This window comes from Xenopus laevis, chromosome 6L, assembly GCF_017654675.1.
Source record: "Xenopus laevis strain J_2021 chromosome 6L, Xenopus_laevis_v10.1, whole genome shotgun sequence".
In the NCBI taxonomy this organism is placed as follows: Eukaryota; Metazoa; Chordata; class Amphibia; order Anura; family Pipidae; genus Xenopus; species Xenopus laevis.
In genome coordinates this window covers 80,843,414-80,861,082 of record NC_054381.1, presented here as the reverse complement: position 1 = coordinate 80,861,082, position 17,669 = coordinate 80,843,414, and the positions used below count along the sequence as shown (strand labels likewise).

The window sequence follows — 17,669 nt, the reverse complement described above, 5'->3', positions numbered from 1 at the left end:
ATTGTGCGAATTGACCATCAACTAAAAAGACCAATTTGCCAGGAAAACAAAGGGGAGCTGCCTGCTTTGCCCTGCAAACATAGTTAGATTGCACTGGGACCGACAAAGATTTTTTGACCTGGCCGATCAATTTCCTGACAGATGTCGGCCGAAAAATCGTAAGATGTACGATCGTTCGAATCCCACTAACCGCACGATAATTTCGATGGATCGGTCGAGCTTCCCTAAAATCGGACGGGTGGTCGTCGCGTCTATGGGGAGCTTAAGGCTTTCTGAAAATACATATTATAAATCATTTTAAATCTAGTTTGCTTGGCTTCAGCCATGGAAGGAAACTCAGACTTAATATTGTGGGAGACCTGCCATATCAAATCTGTCTTTAAAAGATTAGCCCCTTATTAATTTAGGTTATTTCAGTGAAGGAATTTACCAGATTTTTCCCCTGTGAATGTCACTTTCCATGACAAATTTGTTTTCCTGCATTTTAAGTATTTTTGGGCTGATCACACCAATTCTAGTCAGAACTTGTAATAAAAGTTACATCATTTGCACTGGGTCTAATAATCTATAGGAACCAGTCAGCACTAAGCATTTGTTAATTTCCCTGTGAACAGAGGGTTTCTTTTTTGTCACTTTAATTACTTTACTATATACAGTATAAAGGCGTGAAAGACACTGTGAATATCATCATAGAACTCATATCCTTATAGTGCTACTCATTATTAACTGTGGATAGCAACATGGATTGTTGTTTTGGGGGACTGCCATTTCTCATATTGTGCTGTATCCAATATACAGAGGCAGTTGCTGCTTATTAGGGGAGAGGTAAAGGGAGATTCTGGTGTTAGAACTCTGATCCAAGCACAAGGGATCTTAACACTGCTTGTAGATGTATGTAAAGCACAGCAGAGAAGAAACTGCATTCCAGTTCAAAGTCCCTTAGATTTTAGGCCCTAAAGCTTCCTATCTAACTTTACCCATTACAAAAAAAAAAACAGATTAATAGTTTAGACTGTAATTTTATTAACATGTATTTATATAGTGCCAACATATTGTGCAGCGCTGTAATATTTACATATATCAATGTAACATGCTAAGTCTTCTCTTATTCTATGCCCAATAGGCAATAATTGTCAAATGTAACTACTCTATTGACTTACTTGTGAAAAGTGGAAGAATTTGGTGAACTCAGCTGTCTGGCATTAGAAACCTGCCTAGTTATACTTAATCTTGCTTGCATAATGAAAGAAAATCAACTTTCCAGTCTACATTCATTACACATTTTCAATTTAAATGTATGTGTTAGTAGTTGTTGTCAAAAGCATTGTTTGTTATCTCACTCATAAAACAACAGGAAGCACAGAAAAAAAATCACCAGCACTCAGTCTAGCCCACTCTAGCTGTGGATTTGCCCAGCTGCTAGAAACACCGTTGTGCCAGTTCTTTGTCTAACCCACATTAGTCTGCAACTTGCAGGTCACTTTTGTAAACTTATCTCAGTGTTTAAATGCACATAGAAAGCCTCCTGCTTGCCTTAACCTTGGATGAGATGCTAACACCCTGTAACCTAAACAAGCATTCTACTATTTTCACAACAGTATGGTTAGCAGAGCCACTGCTGGTCCAGAGTGTAGAGATAAAAGTAAACTGATTGCTCTAACAATGGAGAGTATGGTTGCCAGAAATTCATGTGAATAAACAAGAATATCTAGATAAGCTTTAGTTAGGCTTTCCAATAAGGAGCCATTCTTTATAAAATAAATTTGTGTACAAATATTGGCTTTTTATCGTTTATAGCAGCTGGTCAATTCCAGAATGAGTGTGTCACTGTTTTCTGCCTGCACTCCACCTGCCCACTCCAAGCAGCTGAATGCTACAAAAAAGTCCCTAGGTTGTGATTACATACCTTCAGTTATAGCTATACTTCATCTTTAATTTAAATTGTTTTCAGACTTAATAGTTGATAACAGTGTTGTATCTTTAACTTTTCAGTAATGAAGTATGTTTACCCAGACCCACACTGGCTGCTGTATTTTTATTGGCCACAAAGTACAGGATATCATGACGACCCAAGTTTATGCACAGTCTTTGGAGTCGCCTGCCAATAGCTATTTGACTGTTGCCTAGCTTCAATGAAACACTCATTAGCTTAAAAGGTATAAAGGCCAGGCATAAACCCTAAAGACACCTGTTCTGCTAATTAATAATAAGACACCAACAGGTCTGTCACATGTGAATTGCATTCTCTTTTTATTTTTATGTAGTTTTACTGTTTTACTTTTTAATTGAAATGTAAAGTACATGTAGCACACTTAATGTTTGTACCTGTAAGACTGCCGGGTAATGTAGTCCCCCCGTGCCTTCCACTACAGTACAGAGGAACTAGTTAATGCTTCAGACTGCAGGAAGGAAGGGATTTTCTCCAGCCAATGATAAAGGAGACAGCCTGTGCCCTGCCCTCTCAGCCAGGAACAGGAAGAGGGATCAGCCTGGAACAGGAGGAGGAGAGACCAGCCAGCATGGGGAGATGTGTTCTTTTATTGTGGTTACATCCAGGGAGATAATCCAGTTGCACAGTTCAGCAGCAACCTAAGGTGGAATTTGCCATTCATTTAGACTGCTGTGCTATTTGCAGCCCATCCAGTTCTTTCAACTCAGTAAGGGGGCCCCCCATCAGGACTTAGGTGTGCACACCGGAGTTTGAAGGGTCTTACAGGGGTTGTCTTTGTTAAATTGTCATATTTACTACAGTGTTAGCAGAATACTAATTGTCATATTATTGTTTTATTTCTAACCAATCATCTCTTACAGCTGCAGCTGTTTAATAAAGTCAGGTTGTGGCTCTTGCACTGCCATCTTGTGTGCCTGGTTACTGGGGCCTTGGGGTGTCACCTGGTTAAGAAAAGCAGACTCATATAGACTACTGCCAACACCTACGGGTGTGCTACATACACTACTTTCAACATTAGCATAATATTATTAAAATGGATGTATACCTTTCCTGTCACTGCATGTAATTGCAAATGCAAGAACATTCTAAAGTGAGAATAATGCCTACTAGCACTGACAGTCTTTAAAGGGATACTGTCATCGGAAAACATGTTTTTTTCAAAACACATCAGTTAATAGTGCTACTCCAGCAGAATTCTGCACTGAAATCCATTTCTCAAAAGAGCAAACAGATTTTTTTATATTCAATTTTGAAATCTGACATGGGGCTAGACATTTTGTCAGTTTCCCAGCTGCCCCCAGTCATGTGGCTTGTGCCTGCACTTTAGGAGAGAAATGCTTTCTGGCAGGCTGCTGTTTTTCCTTCTCAATGTAACTGAATGTGTCTCAGTGAGACATGGGTTTTTACTATTTACAACTTGCAGTACAGCAGTAAAGAGTGACTGAAGTTTATCAGAGCACAAGTCACATGACTTGGGGCAGCTGGGAAATTGACAATATGTCTAGCCCCATGTCAGATTTCAAAATTGAATATAAAAAAATCTGTATGCTCTTTTGAGAAATGGATTTCAGTGTCGAATTCTGCTGGAGCAGCACTATTAACTGATTCATTTTGAAAAAAGATTTTTTTACCATGACAGTATCCCTTTAACGTTTAGAAAATAAATACATAAATGAAATTCCTTGAGACTATTCCCATTTGAGATTTTTTTACAGTTTTTTTCTGATGACTTTTCCGAGGTTTCAAAAAACACTTGTGCGAGTATTCATGTTCATGTTTTTTAACTGTATTTATTCCCAAATCAAGATATTGTTAAATATTAATATAGCCTACCTATCAAGATAATAGAAGTAATGAATAGCAGGCCAAATGCTATTTCACTATGGCTTCAAGTTACACAATAAATCATTCGTAATGGGAGTTATTACAAGGATACTTTATTGTCAATATAAACCATAACTTTGTTACAGTGCATTGAAACGTTCCACCAGTTCCACTCAGTAGTTCAGAATGAAGTTCCCTACGGAAACCAATTATTATAATATCATTTTCTTGCAACATTTCTTAGGGGCAGATTTACTAAGGGTCGAATATCGAGGGTTAATTAACCCTCGATATTCGACCAGGAACTAAAATCGTTCGACTTCGAATATCGAAGTCGAACGATTTAGCGCAAATCCTGCGATCGAACGATCGAAGGATTATTCGTTCGATCGAACGATTAAATCCTTCGAAACGAACGATTCGAAGGATTTTAATCCAACGATCGAAGGAATATCCTTTGATCAAAAAAACGCAGGCAAGCCTATGGGGACCTTCCCCATAGGCTAACATTGAGTTCGGTAGCTTTTAGCTGCCGAACTAGGGGGTCGAAGTTTTTCTTAAAGAGACAGTACTTCGACTATCGAATGGTCGAATAGTCGAACGATTTTTAGTTCGAATCGTACGATTCGAAGTCGAAGTAGTAGTCGAAGGTCGAACTAGCCCATTCGATGGTCGAAGTAGCCAAAAAAACACTTCGAAATTCGAAGTTTTTTAATTCGAATCCTTCACTCGAGCTTTGTAAATGTGCCCCATAATGTTATTTATCTAACCTGGATGGTCTTTAGAGTTACTGATCTTGAGGGACAAATTTGGGCCCTGGACTTCATTCACCTGAAAATTCTTTTGTGAAGAATAGACAATTATATACATAGCATGACATGGACTACTGCAGCAGTTTGTATCCTTTCCTTTTCTATATTTTGGTCTGTCTTCTAATTAATACTAGGGTTGAGTCACAAATTTGAAATGATATTAAAAGGTTTCAGACCGGCTCAGAGTGTCAGACCATTGAATGATGTAAACCATGTAGAATATGAGGCATAGAGGATGAGTGAACCAATGCTTTGTGAAAGAAATGCAGGTTCCCCAGCAAGTACATGTCCATGTTTAAGGATCAAAGTGAAATACACGTTTAGTATTAAAGCAGATCCTCTATACTTGTCTAATTTACAAACCTTAGGAAGCAAACTTATCTCTGTAAAATGACCATGTAAGGTTTGGAGCTTCATTTTCTTTACTCATAGAATGATGTTGTTATTGTTTTTTGCTAATATTTGTTATATTTTAATTTGTAAATAGAAACTCTAACTAGAACTCTTGTCAAGTTGATCATGTGAATTTACTTCTAGATGAAGGATTAAGCACTGATACATTTGTTCAACATATCATTTACCACTTCACTATCAAGAACAAACAGTGTTTTACTGTGAAGGAGATTTTAATAACTATTGTAAAATGTTTGTGCTCCTTCTGGATAAAACTACAGTGCTATCAAGATTGTCTATAGAACTATGTGTGGACAAAGCTGGTATTGGAGTTCTGTATAAAGAAATGGTAAGTGAAAGATGGTAAGTGAAAGATGGCAAGTATGTGCGTGTGTGTAAACACGATACCTACAGCCTTCAACAGGAGATGGAACGTTGATTGGGTTGTTGTAGGTCATGAGATATTAGTATTGATTAGTATTGATTAGTCAAAAGCCTTGTAACACAGGGCACAACTGGCACTACTGAGAAGCCAAGCCAAAACAAGTAGGATTATTGCAGGTAGAACGGTCAAAGAAACAGGGTCAGGTTCCACTGTAGTATATTTTGATTCCCTATGCGAAACATCTGCTTGACATCCCCCACTGCACTGCTGATATCACTAAGCCACTCTCCAATTCCATCTCATGGGCACACAGAGCTCTTCTGCTTGATATCACCCTTTTGTTAAATCATGCTTTGTGATAATGAAGTAATTAATTGTTAAATATCTACTTGCAATATGTGACACATTCACATATACGGCTGTTAGTTGTTGGTAGAGCTCCCAGCACAGGATCAAACTCACCCAGTGACAGTGGCATAAAAAAAAGAATAAACTGTAATTCATATAAACTAAGTTTGACAAATTCTCAGTTGCTTAATATCGCCTTATACACAACAATGTTTTCTGGGTAGCCGTCAGCAGATTTTTAGAAAAGATTATGAAACATACTGCAGGAAAAAGCAAGTCTCTAAGTTTATAAATAAAGCATGGATGCTAGATATACCTGTAACTACCTGTATGTTACCTAAGATAGTTTGTGTAGGACCTCGTTTGCCATATACTGTATAGCTTTGTGTCATATTATTTTATTTGAGTTAACTTCAATTAAAAAGGCAAAAACAATGCTCTCAGGACCCTAAGGTCTCTTGTTGTTGGTAGAGCTCCCAGCACAGGATCAAACTCACCCAGTGACAGTGGCATAAAAAAAGAATAAACTGTAATTCATATAAACTAAGTTTGACAAATTCTCAGTTGCTTAATATCTCCTTATTCACAACGTTTTCTGGGTAGCCGTCAGCAGATTTTTAGAAAAGATTATGAAACATACTGCAGGAAAAAGCAAGTCTCTAAGTTTATAAATAAAGCATGGATGCTAGATATACCTGTAACTACCTGGTATGTTACCTAAGATAGTTTGTGTAGGACCTCGTTTGCCATATACTGTATAGCTTTGTGTCATATTATTTTATTTGAGTTAACTTCAATTAAAAAGGCAAAAACAATGCTCTCAGGACCCTAAAGTCTCTTCTTCACATGTGAACGCAGGAACAATGGGATATAAAGTTTACTCAGTGACTAGTATTTATTTTACTAGGTGGAGTCATAGATTAGTGGATGATGGGGTCAATCCTTACACTGGTAATCTGTTGTGTTGATGGGTAATCTGCAACTATATGCATTGCTTTTATTGGCTATTCAAAAATAAGCCTAGCTTTCTGACATTTTTTAATACATTATCCACTTACTGAGTGTACCATTCCCATGGATTGTATTAATGATATTAATTTTGTATGGAATGACATATACCCAAATAAGGAAGCGTATTCATGTTAAGGAATAAAGTAATACTTAAATATTGGTCATTTAACATATATATATATATATATATATATATATATATATTTATATTTATATATATATATTTATATATCCTCCAATAAAAATCTGAAAGGACACGCCACACCTATCTTTTATTGTTTTCTTATTTTGTTACTGTTGTAATTGTCCGTGAATGGAAAAAGCTATGATATTTTGTTTCTAGTGGCAGAACCAGTCAAGGATGCAGTTCAGATCACTCAGATTCATTTTGAGTCAACGTTTAAGAGCTTAGCAATACATCTTGTAGATTGTTTGGGTTTAACCATTATCTATCTATGTTCAAAAGCAGTCAAAATGCTGGAAGGCCATTGGTCATGATAAAAAAGAACTGTCGAAGGAACAAGGTTTGAACCCCCCCCCCTACTGCAGAAAATAGATATAAAAATCTAAAAATAGAATAATATCTGTGCAAGCAGTTTAATTAGATTTAGCCTCTCGTTTAAATGGTGATTTAAGAGAACAGTAATTTATTAAATAATTCTACTAAATTATTAATTTTTTTCGGGTCGAGTTTTTAAAGGGGAAAACTCAAATTTTTATTGGAACAAAAACAAATTTATTATACCCAAAGTTGCTAAAAATTTGAATCTGAAAATACTCCAGCTAAAACCTGTCAAGGTCATGCAGAAGTTAATGGCAGATGTCCCTGAAGATGTTTCTTGACATTGTGATTGGTGCTGGTTTTCATACGACAGTTCAAAAAAAGAGAATCGAGTGTCAATTTGTATCATTTAAATTGTCAAACAGTTTTGTCGAGACTTTTCCCACACCGACTTTTTAAAGCTGATTTCTTGATAAATTAGTTCAATTCTTTGATGGGAGTTAGGTCGACTTTATTTAATAACTAGAGTTAGTAAGGGTAATGCATAGGCTTACTTTATGAATGTTAAAGGGGATTTAACATGCTACATTGTTTCCAAAGTTAGCCACCAGGACACAGAACAGAAAGAAGCAGTTATATTTACAAATAACTTGCATCATTGACATTTCTTTGATTTCCATGGTGGGAACTGCACCGATTTTCTGGAGAACCGGGGGAATTCTAGTCACAGAGACTAGCACTAACATATGGAAAAAGCAAAGCATCCAATTCCAATGACTCCGCTGAATGCCAGCCTTAGGCTTGTGGCCTGACCTTATTCTCCTCCAGAAAATATCTCTGACTTTTTTTCAGTGGTAGAATATTTGAATCATGTAAGCATGGGAAATTCTTCTACATTTTCTAGCAATTACATGATTCAAATTAGCACAACCGGAGATTCACACTGTCACCAATGTGTGCACCATTAACTTAACCTGGAAACCTGTTTTAAACACTTTTTATGCTGAAGAGAAATCCACTGGACAGTTTATTTGTATTATTCAACATGCCTATTTAGTCTTAGCCTGACGAAGGTCAGAGTTTCCTTCTACTGATTATACAACAGTGTCCCAAAAGATTATCTCACGATGCCAGACACTTCAGTCATCATTGCAAACACTTTGTTCCAGGATGTTCAGATCATATAGTGCAATTTACAGACTTCCTCTTAGACTGATAATGTGATGTGAATCATTTCTTCTAGGGCTTCAACCTGTCAACAACTCAAAGATACTGTAGGTGGTAGATCAGTGTGCCATGCTTTCTACACTAATAATGTCTGAAAGAAGAGTATTAGCTTTGATGATGAAATCTTGTTTAGTATGCCTTGTTTCTGTCCATTTACTGTATGTTTCTTTCCATTTCCTGTATATATATATATATAGAGAGAGAGAGAGAGAGAGAGAGAGAGAGAGAGAGAGAGAGAGAGAGAGAAAGAGGATAGACATCATCTTAACTGCCAAAAACAAATACAAATATCATATTTTTACACAGACATACATGATTCCAGAGATTGAAAGAAAATTGTGATACTTATTAGAACCATGCTCCAACTCCCTTTTAGACTTACAGTGTAAGCAATGCCTTTGTCACTTTGTTTGGGACTTGAAGTGCGTCTGTTTTGAATAGTGGTTGGTGCACAGATTGAAAGCAGAGGGACCCAGAATCTAACACTTCTCAGTGTAACAAGATGGGTTGGGGATGGTCTCTGAAAGCACAAACAGACCATCATGTTCAAGTTCAGGTGTTTATGCACCTTTTCTACATAAACCCAACTGAATGAGAGCATGTCAAAAAGGGGGTATATTTTTTCTTTAACTGGTAATAATGTTAACATTTTATTAAGCAAATGAACTTTAAATCTATCACCGAAATAGAAATATTATTTATTTAATAGAATATAATTTCTTTATTGGAGCATTTCCTTTCCCACTACCAGGTTCTAAATCTGTACTATGAGCTCTGCTGAACAGGGATGCAATTTATTATATATATATATATATATATATATATATATATATATATATATATATATATATATATATATATATATATATATATATATATATATATATATATATATATTATATATATATATATATATATATATATATATATATATATATATATATGGGAGATTGCAGCATTTGTTGATACAAATATAGGCAGTGCAAGGACTCCTAAAAATAACATACAAAACCAAAGTCAAGTATAGCCTTGCACCTGCCCAGATCTTTTTCTTCAAGCTCACTATGTGACAGCATAGAGCATGAAGTGATACCTACCAAATTATACTTTCCTATCCAAAGTATACTGTACTGTAAAATAGCTATATTTATTACAAACCCTATCTAAAAAAATAGCAATAAATTGTTATATTTGGGGGAAACAGAGTTCAGTAAAGCTATATAAGGATCACTGATATATTTGTGCAAAGGTTCATACAGTATAGTGCTATGAAATGGCAAAACACAGGATAAAACTGCTAAAATAAGCTTCTAAAAGAAATGTGTTACTTTTGCTTCTTGATTTACTGGTATGATTTTTCATTCACAGAATAATAATTTATTAAGTCAACATGTTGAGGGGAGACAAAATAGCCCATGGTGTTTTCCATCTGACAGGAGGAAAAAAACATTTCCACTGATTTAGTCCTGCAGTGTTAGCAATACTTGAAATAGAAGTGTGATGGCTACAACAAGTTTTTTTAAATAAAGGTCAAACTTTCACTGACCCGTTGATCCAAAGAGTGCCATGTGCAGCCACAGGTGGCTCATGAGAGTTTATAGTCTTTCGAGCTGCTGGGAAGGAGAATAGTGAGAGTCAGCACATTGTCCCCATATGACATTGTTGGAGCCTGTTGAAGCAGTGGATTAAAAAATCCAACACAGATAAAGTAAATTAAAATTTCTAGATTTCAACATATTAGCAATTGGTACAATGCTAATATAATGAAATTGATACACTACATCCTGCTGGTCAGTTCTGCCAACTGGGCTACACTTGAGAGAAACTTTTTAGAAGGGCAGCTAACTCTTTTACTATTGCTTTGCTTGGTAAAGACCAAAGACAACTATCTATATAAGATTATAAATCAGGGCTGGAGTCTGACTATTAACCAGTATGCCTAGTCTGGATTATGGTCCTGTTGTTTGTCTATGAGACTATGCTCACAAGTAGTTCTCTATAAAGACATATATGGAGTGTTTCGTGTATATACTGCCACAATTTAGCATAGAACTAATGCATGGAATGTATGTCGTGGGTAACTGTTACACATCAAGGTTATTATATGTCAGAGTAATCTGTTCTACAGAGGACATTAAGTATATTATTTGCAGATATGCATTTGAGACAAACCACAGCATCTCAAGGACTATTTATTCTATTGCAAGGGCACCAGGTACTGTTCATATGGATACATATTTAGATGTGATTGTATAATAATAATAATGGTAAATGAGCTACAAATATAGTGTCCATGAACTGCTTAAATTCCCTGGTTCTTGGCTGTCTCCTCACAGGATGTGACATTCCACAGGATGAAATGTGAGAACAGGGCCTCAAGCCCGCCCAGTGGGTGAAGTCTTGAGGTATATGCTATCCTCATTTAAAGCAAGCCTTTGGGAGATTTCTTAATATAGTTTTCAGCTGTGTTTCTCACAGTTTTATTCATGTTTTAGTCAGTGTCTAAAACTGGCCATAGATGTGCAGATATATATAGCCTTATGTCAGACAAACATTCGTGTGGTACACTCTCCCGACCTACTAATAACCATTCCGATTAAATAAATTAGTAAAAAGAACAACTCAGACAATGTTCTGGCTATTAATTGACAGACATCAAGTGTATGAAAGGTATTTCCGACAAATAGTAGTGACAGTCAATCAGATACACGCAGAGATATTATTGTTACCTGTCAGAAATCTTCTAACCTGTCTAAATTAACAATCACCATGGCACGAAAAATTAAGTTTTCATTTTATAAGATCTGAGAGTGCGGACATTGTTGTTCGATTGTTATATATATATATATATATATATATATATATATATATATATATATATATATATATATATATACTTATAAAACATTGTAAGATAGTAAGTTAAGTTGACAAAAGACACATGTCCATCATGTCCATCAAGTTCATCCTTTTAAATCTGTATATAGAAAATAATTGACGCGAGTGTCAATTTTACCGTGGATTGACTTCAATGCATTTCACAAATTTTTGCCATTTCGTGGCACAGATTCACCCATCACTACTTGTAGATAATACACTTGACTGTAGTAAGCAATTCCAGACAGCAGCATTAAGGGCAAATAAGGTAGGGGTCATTCTTCCACTGTATAGAGCACTAATAAGGCCTTATCTAGAATATGCTGTACAGTTTTGCTCAGGACATTATTGTATTAGAGAAGATGTGGAATTCTCTCCCTAAATCAGTCGTACAGGCTGATACATTAGATAGCTTTAAAAAGGGATTGGATGACTTTTTAGCAAGTGAGGAAATACAGGGTTATGGAAGATAGCTCATAGTACAAGTTGATCCAGGGACTAGTCCGACTGCCATTTTCGAGTCAGGAAGGAATTTTTTCCCCCTCCGAGGCAAATTACAGAGACTTCAGATGGAGTTTTTGGACTTCCTCTGGATCAACTAGCAGTTAGGTTAGGTTAAAAAAAATAGTTAAAAGGTTGAATTTGATGGGTGTGTGACTTTTTTCAACCTAACTTACTATGTTACTAAGTTACTATATTAAAAAAACGCATCTGAAGCCTCTCCACTTTGCCTCCGATGGGGGAAAAAATACTTGCTTGAGTCCAAGATGGGAATTTAGTAAAACTTTATGAACCATATGCTGAGTCAGCCACTGACTAGATTGAGCTGAGCCAACAGTGCCCCTATGAGGTGGGTCTGGGAACTCTGACTCCTCTGTTGTATATACAGGGGTCCACATTAAAATGTAAAAAAGAGTTGAAGAGCAACACAAGCATGAAAAAGTCCATGGGGATGTCAAATAAGGTCTATGATTGGCTGTTTGGTAGCCCCTATATGGACTGGTAGCCTACAGGAGGCTCTGTTTTTTTGCAATCAAAACTTGCCTCCAAGCCAAGAATTCAAAAATAAGCAGCTGCTTTGAGGCCAATGTGAGCAACATCCAAGGGGCTGGTGAGCAACAAGTTGCTTGCAAGTGACTGGTTGGGGACCACGGGTATATACTGAAGAAAATAACTGATTTAACAGATTTGCCTTTTCTGTATCTGTTACAACCATACTGGTACCATTATTTAATGGAGCCACACTCTCAACCTGCATCTTTTTATTATTAATATACTTTAAAAAATGTTTGGGGTTAGTCTTAGCATCAATGCGATCCTCATTGCCAATATTCACCTTTCAAATTACTGTTTTACAACATTTATTACAGTGTTTATATTCATTAACTGAAGCTTCTATCCCCACAGACTTCTAGTTTTAAATGCCACATATGGTGTTTCTTGGTACTTCTAGATTTACTTCTTAAGGGAATAAATTGAAAACAGTAACAATTTAATATCATTTTAAATGAATACTTATGGATAATATCTTGTTATTTTTTAGGTTTTTACCTACAAACAAAGCACAATTACTCGCCAAAAGGTGACATCTATGCATCCAACTAGTGCTGATGGTGTAGAAGACATGGCAGCACTGAGCGACCTGCATGAGGGATCAATTATGTACAATCTCTTCCAGCGATACCAGCAGAACAAAATTTATGTAAGTCTCAACTCCTGGCTTTCTGTTTATGTGTGTTTTTTGTTAACATAAGGCTCTGCAATACTGTCTGTTTCGTATTATCTTCTCCAATGTAGCAAAAGGACCTGCTGGAGAATGCTTCAGTGGCATGGGTGCACTGCCATGTGCATACAATAAGCTATTCTAGGCCCCCATACATGGGCAGATATAAGCTACCAACAGATTAATTTGCAACTTATTGTCCAGTGTATAGGGCCCTCCAACAGGTTTTCCTCGATCGATAACCCTGGCCAAAAAACGGGCCGATGTTTTTCGGGCAGGGTTGTAAATCCAGTCGGAACCAACTGGCCCAAGATCAAATCATGAAGAAGGGAGGAAAAGTGAAGGTCCACACACCGGTCCATCTGTTGAAAACCAAATCTTTATTCGTCCATTTGAAACACACGCTGTATGGTTTCACTTGATGCATTTCGGGCACAGCTGCCCTTAATCATAAGCAGGATCAGAATCATAACCAAGATCGGATCAGGCCGATATCGCCCCCCTCAATATTGGGGAGAATTCCACTTGTTTGGTGGGGTCTTCTTTAGACACTTCCCTGCATAATAATACTGCTAAAACACACTATAGGCGACAGTGAACAACATCTAGAAACACCTGAACCTTAAAAACTGTTTAATTTTGTTTTATGAACAGCAGCAGGGCAATACATTTATTTTCATTTAGCATCAGGATGTTTAGGTGCTTATGTTTAGCAATTTGGGTCAATTATTTTTCCAATAAAAAAAACATCTTGCCAAAGTTTTATCACTTTCGATGACATGATCATGAGAAAATGCAAATGTGCTAAATCAGTTCTTTTCTTCAGTGTATACAATAGAGGAGTCTGAGTTCCCAGGCTCACTTCATAGCTGCACTGATGGCTTAACTCAATCTAGTCAGTGGCGCACTCAGGATATGATCCATAAAGCTTTAATAAAAATTAATGTAAACAAGGCTCCAGGACCTGATGGCATACACTTAGTATAGGATTAGTTACCTGGGAGCACTCCGATCTGCTCCATACTCCATGTGCCACACGTGAAAAGCTACCCCGGTACAGCTCAAAAGTCCAGAACCTTTAAAAATAGAAACGGTGCTTTTGAGAAAGTGGCTGGATAGCCACGAAACGCGTTAAGCTATGGTTCCTTCATATGCGATGTTTTGTCTTTTTTAATGAATGAAACTGGAATAATAAATATGGATTTTTAAAGCGACTTTCAAGTATACACATTTTTCTCCCTCCATGGTGCACCGTTTCTATTTTTAAAGGTCCTGATGGCATACACCCCTGGGTTGTAAGCTTAGGTCAGTCTTAGACCAGCCCTTATTTCTGATTTTATCAGATTCACTTTCATCTGGTAAGGTACTGTAAGGGAATCTTACCGGACTAATGCGGAAGATGGCGGCTCCCAGCCTCCCCATGCGGCACGACGTCAGAGCGTCGACGTGCTCCGCAATGGACGCCAGCGTTGGAATGGACACCAGCGTCAGTACGCCTGCGACAGTCGCCAGCGTCATGACGTCATCACTTCCACTTGGCGCCAAAGGAGGCCTATTTAAGGAGCCTGGACACAGAAAACATTGCCCAATTATAGGTTCCACTATATTGTGTTCCTGGGTGCGTTCTGTGACTTTTCTGCTATTGATTCCTGTTTATTGACCTCGGCCCGTTTCCTGGATATTGAACCCTGCTGGCTGGACTGATCCCTTGCCTGGACTTTGACCACTCTTTTGCCTCATCCTAATCTGTACTGCGAACTGTGTTGGACTATTGCTTCCTCTTTGGTCCGCTACTTCTAACTGAGCCTGTGGACCCTTACAGTATAATTGGGCCATGTTTTCTGTTTCTTTAAATAGGCCTCCTTTGGCGCCAAAATGGTTGTGATTACGCTGGCGTCCTGACACTGGCGACTGTCGCGTCTGGCGCTAGACACTGGCGTCCATTCCGATGCAGGCATCCATTGCGGCGCACGTTGACGCTCTGATGTTGTGCTGTGTGGGGAGGCTGGGCGGCGCCGTCTTCCTCATTAGTCTGGCAAGATTCTCTTACAGGTACTTGTGGATTGGAGAAAAGATGATGTCATTCCAATAAGGGATTACGATCTCAGCCTGGCAATGATAGGCCAGTAAATTTGACATCTGTGGTGGGCAAATTATTTGAAGGCTTGTTAAGGGATGACATTCAAAATTTTGTCCTACTGAATGACATTATGAGCAACAATCAGCATGGCTTTATGAAGGATAGGTCATGTCAGACTAAGTTGATTGCTTTTTATGATGAGTTAAGTAAGGTGCTGGACAGTGTGGGGGGGCACTAGATGTAGTCTATTTTGGTTTTGCCAAATCATTTGATACTGTGCCCCACAAACGACTGCTTTCTAAACTAAGGTCTGTTGGGCATAATGAAGTACTGTAGTTTGCACATGGATAGGAAACTGGCTAAAGGATTGGGTACATAGGGTGGTTGTTAATGGTACATTCTCGACTTGGAGTAAGATTCTTAGTGGGGTCCCTCAGGGCTCGGTATTGGGTCCACTTTTATTTAACTTGTTTATTAATGACTTAAGGGAGGGTATTGTAAGTAATGTATCAGTGTTTGCAGATGAAACAAAACTGTCCAGCCCAATAAATTTCATCCAGGATGTGGCATCCTTGCAACAAGATCTTGACAAACAGGCAATCTGGGCAGCTATGTGGCTAATGATATTCAATGTTGTTAAATGTAAAGTCATGCACCTTGAATGTAAAAATATCCAAGCCACATATACCATTAATGGGACTGCACTAGGCAAATCCATTATGGAAAAGTCCTTGTAGATGAAAAACTTGGCTGTAGAAAGCAATGCCAGTCAGCAGCATCAAGGGCAAATAAGGTCTTGAGCTGTATTAAAAAGGGTATTGGTTCACGGCAGGAAGCAGTCATTCTTCCACTTTATAGAGCACTGGTAAGGCCCCATCTAGAATTTGCTGTACCGTTTTGGTCTCCATCACTCAAACAGGACATTATTGTACTAGAGAGGGTACAGAGAAGGGCAACTAAGCTGGTAAAAGGTATGGGAAATCTTAGCTATGAAGAAAGGCTGGCCAAATTGGGGATGTTCACACTGGAGAAAAGGCATTTAAGGGGTGATATGATAACTATGTATAAATATATAAGGGGATCATATAATAATTTCTCCAATGCTTTATTTACCAGTAGGTTTCCAGCTGACACAAGATCACCCATTCCATTTAGAAGAAAAGAGGTTCTGCCTAATTATTCTGATTATTGGGGATTACGTTTTTTTTTACAGTAAGCGCTGTGAATATGTGGAATTCTCTCCCTGAATCAGTTATACTGGCATTCGATAGCCTTAAGAAGGGGTTGGATGGCTTTTTGGCAAGTGAGGGAATACAGGGTTATGGAAGATAGCTCATAGTACAAGTTGGGGGACTAGTCCGATTTTCATTGAAGAGTCAGGAGGGAATTTTTCCCCCTCTGTGGCAAATTGGAGAGGCTTCAGATGGGGTTTTTTGCCTTCCTCTGGAACAACTGGCAGTTAGGCAGGTTAAAAAAAGTTAAAAGCTTGAACTTGATGGACGTGTGTCTTTTTTCAACTTAATTATCTTTCTATGTTACTTAATGTTTCACCTATTTCGTAATATTGAATTTTTATATTAAAATATCAACTTTAATACTATAATAAACAAAAGGGGCACATTTACTTTGCTCGAGTGAAGGAATAGAATAAATAAAACTTAGAATTTCAGATGTTTTTTTTTTGCTACTTCGACCATTGAATTGGCTACTTCGGCCTAAGACTTCGACTTTGAATCAAACGATTCGAACTAAAAATCGTTCGAATATTCGACCATTCGATAGTCGAAGTACTGTCTCTTTAGAAAAAACTTCGACCCCCTACTTCGCCACCTAAAACCTACCGAGGTGCAAATTTAGCCTATGGGGAAGGTCCCCATAGGCTTTCCTATGTTTTTTTGATTGTAGAAAAATCGTTCGTTCTATGGATTAAAATCCTTCTAATTGCCTAACTAATTGCGGTAAATCCTTCGACTTTGATATTCGAAGACGAAGGATTTACATTCGGCAGTCGAATATCGAGGGTTAACTAACCCTCGATATTCGACCATATGTAAATCTGCCCCGATGTGTCAGGTAATCCATGGCTCATTTTATGACAGAATGAGGTGTTAGAGCAGTATCAGCCATTTCATACTAAAATGAGATTCTTATTGGCAATAAGTAATGATGTTGGAAAGTAACTCAAACTTACTGCACATTCTCATTACATTTTCTGTGTGCAATGGATCAGGTGTTAATAATAATATGTTTGTCATTTCTTGTTAATCAAGTAGTAATCCGAAAGTGCAATTAGGGACACAGAAGATAAAAATATTGATATGTGCACATTATAATGTCCATCATTTTATGCTGCTTTAAAAAAGAGAAAAAAAAGAATACTTAAGGATTATTTAATAAATCTTATGGAGTGAATTATCGAACATCTATAGTGAATAAAATACCCCCTCTTGTAAAATATTAAGATATAAGTTACAGAGGAGTTCCGTGACCATATAAAAACACAGAGTGTTCCGAGGTGACTTCTAATATCCTCATA

At 37.4% G+C, this 17,669-nt stretch overlaps 1 protein-coding gene across 2 annotated transcripts in view; it reads left to right on the top strand.

Annotated features, from left to right (window-relative positions):
• The window catches only part of LOC108719082 (unconventional myosin-X), a 185,172-nt gene that overhangs the window by 77,546 nt on the left and 89,957 nt on the right, over positions 1 to 17,669 (top strand). For both annotated transcript variants that reach the window (XM_018267695.2, XM_018267699.2), the window contains exon 3: positions 12,874 to 13,032. In XM_018267695.2, coding sequence (XP_018123184.1) covers positions 12,874 to 13,032 — 159 coding nt within the window. The remainder of the gene's footprint in view (positions 1 to 12,873; positions 13,033 to 17,669) is intronic.